General features: G+C 35.3%; 1 protein-coding gene across 3 annotated transcripts in view; it reads right to left on the bottom strand.

Annotated features, from left to right (window-relative positions):
- The window catches only part of AMMECR1 (AMMECR nuclear protein 1), a 115,186-nt gene that overhangs the window by 53,553 nt on the left and 55,390 nt on the right, over positions 1-6,243 (bottom strand). For 2 of the 3 annotated variants that reach the window (XM_012107546.5, XM_060408065.1), the window contains exon 2: positions 4,287-4,397. The exons of the other annotated variant lie outside the window; for it this stretch is intronic. In XM_012107546.5, coding sequence (XP_011962936.3) covers positions 4,287-4,397 — 111 coding nt within the window. The remainder of the gene's footprint in view (positions 1-4,286; positions 4,398-6,243) is intronic. 3 annotated transcript variants of the gene reach the window in all.

The raw sequence follows: 6,243 nt of genomic DNA, 5'->3' as shown, positions 1-6,243 counted from the left end.
CTGCAAAGAATATAATCAATCTGATTTCGGGAGAATGTAAAACTGGGCTATGTCAAGTATTTTAATTTTAAAACAGTATAAAAACTTAATGCAGATTAGGCATTCATTTACAAAGTACCTGGTCATTTCTCTTACACTTAGGTTTTATTTTTTTTCTTTTAAATTTTATTGTGTTTGCTTTCAGAATTGCACTTTTTAATATAAATTAATTTTAATTGGAGGTTAATTACTTTACAATATTGTATTGGTTTTGCCATACATCAACATGAATCTGCCACAGGTGTACACGTGTTCCCCATCCTGAACCCCCCTCCTACTTTCCTCCCCTACACTTAGGTTTTAGAGATTAAGAGACCACAAACAAACTAGATCACTATCTTCTATATAATGGTTAGCTTTTTACAAGAAGAAAGGGCACTCATACAGATTTTTGCATGCCCATGTTCATGGTAGCATGATGTGCAATAGTCAAAAAGTAGAAGCCATCCAAGTTTTCATGCATGGATGAATGGACAAAATGTACAAGATACATATAATGGAATGTTATTTAGCCTTAAAAAGGAAGTAAATTCTAACACATGCGTGAATCATGAAAACATTATGCCAAATGAAATAAGCCAGTCATAAAAGACAAATATGGTATGCTTCCACTTATGTGAGGTACCTAGAAGAGTGAGAGTCATAGAGACAGAAAGTATTAGAATGATGGTTGTCAAGGGCTTGGGAAGCGGGAAATGGGGAGTTAGACTTTAGTGGGTACAGAGTTTCAGTTAGAGAAGATTAAAAAAGTTCTGGAGATGAATGGTGGGTGGTTGCATCATCAGTGTGAATGTATCTAAGGCCATAGAACTATACACTTAAAATTAAAGTAGTAAATTTTATGCTATGTATATTTTACAATAAAAAAGAGTATAGCTGAGTAACATGAAGAAAGCTGAATAATATCTAGTCACAGATGAAAACAGTGAGTTACCAGACATCCTTTTTTTTTTTTTTTAAGGACACCTATACCTGACGAGTCGTTAATTTCACTATTTTTGGTTTTATTCTCTCCTTCTCTCTTATTCCTAACCTACTAAGTTTATTTGATTCCATTTATAAGTTTTATGATTTATATATAGGTTTTAAGACTGAAAGACAAGACTCCAAGAATCACCAACTGTTATGTTCAAAAGAATTGTATTCTTCTTGGAGTCTAACCCACAATTTACATTCAGGCAAAGAACATTATTTCATTTCATATGACAGTATATTTTTGTAAAAAGCATTATTCTTTTATACAATATTAATCCAAGTCAATTTTCTTCTGACTAGTCTATTAAAATAATGTTCTAAACTTCATCTTAACTGCTAACTAGAATTTTTGAAGAATTATTGACCCACAATTTACAGGAACCTGCTTTCAAGTTCATTATTTTCACCAGGAAGCTGCAAAACATACATTCTCAGAAAATTTTATTTTATCTTATCTTAAATGTAGTAGTTAACAGCTTGCACTTTGCAGTCAGATAGCCTAGGTTTGAATCCTGTTTCTACCACTTACTAGATGTGTGATTGGGTACATTATTTAAATTCTCTAAATCTCAGTTTCCTTGTTTTTAAAACGTGGATATTAATACCTAAGAGTTGTTGTCAGCACCATGCATATAAAGCTCCTCTGCAGTATCTGACATGTAGTTGCTGCTAAGTCACTTCAGTTGTGTCCGACTCAGTGTGACCCCATAGACGGCAGCCCACCAGGCTCCCCTGTCCCTGGGATTCTCCAGGCAAGAACACTGTAGTGGGTTGCCATTTCCTTCTCCAATGCATGAAAGTGAAAAGTAAAAGGGAAGTCGCTCAGTCATGTCTGACTCTTCGCGACCCCATGGACCGCAGCCTACCAGGCTCCTCTGTCCATGGGATTTTCCAGGCAAGAGTACTGGAGTGGAGTGCCATTGCCTTCTCCACTGACATGTAGTAAGTTCTTAAAAAACAGGAGCTATGAATACCACTAATAACAACAGCATGTAGAAATGATAGGTGTCCTATGCCACTTTTAAAAATGACAACACAGTTTTGACTCCAATATGAATCCAGAAAATAGAACAACTGTGTATTTTGAGACTTGTTTTCTTTGTTCCTCTCTTCCAAATAACTTCATTCTTATTATCATATTAAGCAAAAAAAGAAATTAAGTCCAACAAAAATGAGAACACCAGGTACGTATGTGTGTATATACATACACAAACACACATCTCTCTCTAATGTGTAGTACATGATTTCAGCAAGTTGTACAGAAACATGGGGAAAAAGTTGAAAAGTAAACAGGAAGAGTAGACTGCATTTGTATATGTACAAATACAAGTGTAGGCAAATTTCTAAGTTCAACTATTTGAATGATTCATTCAGAATCATATTATCGTCAGAAAAAATATACTGTAATTCCTCTGGTAATTGCCCTAGGAGGCAGATCCACAAGTTTCACCAACGTACACAAGAGAATTTCATTTTTTTTAAGTAAAAACAAACTGCTACTACAGTTACTGTTACTAAGGATTTCTAAAGTATACAATATTTGATACTGGGATTTCTGCCACGGTTTCATTTTAAAGTACAAAGGTTTTGTATACTATCTACTTGGACACCCCAACTTTAAAGAAAAATGGAAATTTTATAACATACTTCTGTTTCTGAAAATGTGTTCCTTGGAGCACTAATGGCATAACATAAGAGGGTGGGAGGATAAAAGGGTTCTGAGAAATCCTGCAGTGAGCAAAGCTGTTTAAAGTTGTTTAACTAGTATTCCCAAAATTTATTTGACCATATAATTCTTTTTTCAAGCAATACCAAGGAACCATTATTCCTTATAACAACTTATTTTAGGAAATGTATAATAAATTGTCTTTCATTAGCTATTTAAAAGGTAATTTTATGCACCTGTCCCAAAGATAGTCACTGGCAGAATTTGCTAAAGTCCCAAAATGAGTCCATGATATTTCATGTCAGGGAAGAAAATCTAACATGCCTAGATTTATACTTGTACTATCTTGTAGTTATTTCCAGAATGTGTGTTTTAACCCCTTTTCTGCCTGCTATTTATATATTATTTAATCAAATCCAAACACCCCACTTCTAATACCTGTGAAAATCTAAGAATCAATGTGACTCTCCAAGCCTTTTCCTTTCTTTCTGGGCTTTGGTGTAAGCTAAGACAACCCTGTAGCTATGAGCTACATCTTCAAATATAAGAATACTTAACTCAGTTACCAGCATTTTAATAACTGGTGATATGAGCTGCATTGATGCAATTCTATAGTAAAATAATGAAGCTTCTACAACATTAATCCTGAAGCAACACAGTGACTGATTATTATTGCTACTTCATTCCCCTGACATCTCCCTAACATTCCTATAAAGTATATAAAGTACTCTAAACACTGCTTTATCTACTGGAGATTGAGAAGCTTGCCCCAAGTTCCAAGAGTCAACAGGGACCAATTTCCTGTTGGACAGACATCGTGCATTTTACAACTATAGAAACTGCATCAGATAATCACCCTGAAATATGAACAAAAACAGGAAATTCCTTTACTAATAGCTTATTATTTAAGGAATTTTTTCTTTTGAAATAATTTTAGAACACAATTTGCTAGAAATCTAAACTTGAACCAAAAAAATCTGATGGCATGCTAGATAGCTTTTTTGTGAGTTCAGAAATTAAGAACAAAGTTTTAACAACTGTAATGAGGCATTCATTACTTTGTCCTCGTGTTGGATGAAACAAAATAAGTAAGCTACAGTTAACTCTGGGTAAAGTAAGAATGTGAATGATTATGCTGTCAGGCTGTTGCATCACTTTCTTCTTAGGTTCTCCCTTCAATTCCAGAAGTATATAAAAGTGTAACAGAATGGGTGAGGCGGCATAGACATCAACAATTTTTTAAAAGCCTAACAAAGAAGACACAATGACTGTTATTATGGAAATAACACATGTAAGTAATCCATGGATATTTGGTCATTGATTTTCAAGTTATACAAAATAAGCTGATCATTGAAAGGAAAAAAAAACACTTAAAGACATTTATGGCAGAATACATGTAATCACAGTATTCTACATTATAATATATATCAATAACATTTTATCAGAGATATGGCAAATGGTCGAGGAGAAAAAAGTCTGACATGAAAGGAGTCAAGAATGTTGACAATTCAGGAAAGGAAAAGGAGTTAAGAATCAAGTTTAAGTTTCATAAGGTTTTTTTTTTTTTTTTAATGTAGAAGTAGAGGTAACAAAAATTGGTCTTCACCTGGTAAGTGTGTACTCCCTGAGTCCTGAATGCAAATTCATGGCAGAAAAAGTACCTATGCATCCACGCAATCTTTTGTCTCGACCAATCTTCCATGTTACAAACAGTGGGCTGTAATGGAAGATAAAAATAGGGTAAATCAATCAATTCAATTCAAAGAAATATTTGTTGAATATTTACTATACCAAGGTTAGGTGCCTGAAATACAAAGACTAGATGACAGGCCCTCAGGGGCTTAGCTGCATTTAGAAACAATTATAGCTACACTGTATTAAATGTATTCTTTATGTTGTTGGTGGTTTAGTCACTAAGTGTCTGGCTCTTTTGAGACTCCATGGACTGTAGCCCACCAGGCTCCTTGGCCCATGTGATTTCCCAGGCAAGAATACTAGAGTGGGTTGCCATTTCCTTCTTCAGGGAATATTCCTGATCCAGGTATTGAACCCACATCTCCTGCACTGCAGGTGGATTCTTTACCATCTGAGCCACCTCGGAAGCTCTATATGTTAGAAAGTCCAATAAGCGGCTTTAACAGATTATGTTAATCCTCATCAACAACTCTAGAGGCCTGATACTATTACTAACATTTCCAATTTTACAGATGAAGCAGTACCACAGTTAATACATCATGAAGTAGGAACTCAAACCTAGCCAGTCTTGACTACAGAGCCATTACTGCCTGCTAAGTCACTTCAGTTGTGTCCGACTCTGTGCGACCCCATAGACAGCAGCCCACCAGGCTCCTCCATCCCTGGGATTCTCCAGGCAAGAACACCAGAGTGGGTTGCCATTTCCTTCTCCAGTGCATGAAAGTGAAAAGTGAAAGTGAAGTCGCTCAGTCGTGTTCGACTCTTAGCGACCCCATGGACTGCAGCCCACCAGGCTCCTCTGTCCATGGGATTTTCCAGGCAAGAGTACTGGAGTGGGGTGCCATTGCCTTCTCCTGCCTAATTCCTCATTTTAAACTCAAGTCACTGATTGATTCCTAAGTCTAGTCTAGAAAATCCGGGTAAAAAGCAACAGATTCAATAAATACTTACTGAATGTACGGGGGTGGGGGGTGCAAAGCACTGGGAAAGGCGCTATTGGAGATACGTGCTATTGGAGATGGTGCTATTGTAGTTGCCTAAGACATAGTCTTTGCTCTCTGAGAGCCAGTATAGGAGGAAGGCTTGTTCACAGCTAACTAACACAAGGCAAAAGGAACTAAGTGCTAGAAGCCCTGTCCAAAATGCCACAGATTAAGCTACTGGGATAGAAGAAAATTTCATCAAGTGTGATCATCTTCAGCTTGGCCTAGAAGAATGAGTAGGGTTTGGAGAGGTGAATGTCAATAGCAAATATTAACAAAGTAATACTCTGAAACCAGAAAAGTTTATTTCAATTTTTAGATAAAATTACTGCCAATAAATAAAATCTTTCAAGCATCAAATATCAAAATGTCAATTAGAATGGCAACAAGAAAATAATTTAGTTGTTTGGATTGTTGTTTTAAGAAGGGTAATACAGTTTTTTTTTTAGTTCACCGTCTGTAGACTTTATTTTTTATATATTCTTTTTAAAAATTCATTTATTTTTAACTGGAGGATAATTGCCTTACAATGGATTTCTGCCAGATATCAACATGAGTTGATGTTATACCATAGGTATACCATAGGTATAACATGCAGTAGTACAATTTTAAATGAAATTTAATACAGTAGATGTTTGGATTCTGCAGCAAAGCACTCATAGCTTCAATCAGTGGTTAATTTTAAAAACAACTCTCTTATAAATAGAAGCAACTTTGTCAGGTTTTATAAAATAAATTAATTCATACATTTTAGAACATTTTGTAAAAAGATTAACACTCTATAGTTGGGGATGGCCCCTGTTAATAGAGTAGTCACAGAATTTGTATAACATAATACACTTCAGCTTTCTAAAAACTAAAATTTTATGGGATATAACAGATGTC

Source organism: Ovis aries, chromosome X (genome assembly GCF_016772045.2).
Source record: "Ovis aries strain OAR_USU_Benz2616 breed Rambouillet chromosome X, ARS-UI_Ramb_v3.0, whole genome shotgun sequence".
Classification (NCBI taxonomy): domain Eukaryota; kingdom Metazoa; phylum Chordata; class Mammalia; order Artiodactyla; family Bovidae; genus Ovis; species Ovis aries.
This window is presented reverse-complemented; position numbering and strand designations above follow the sequence as displayed.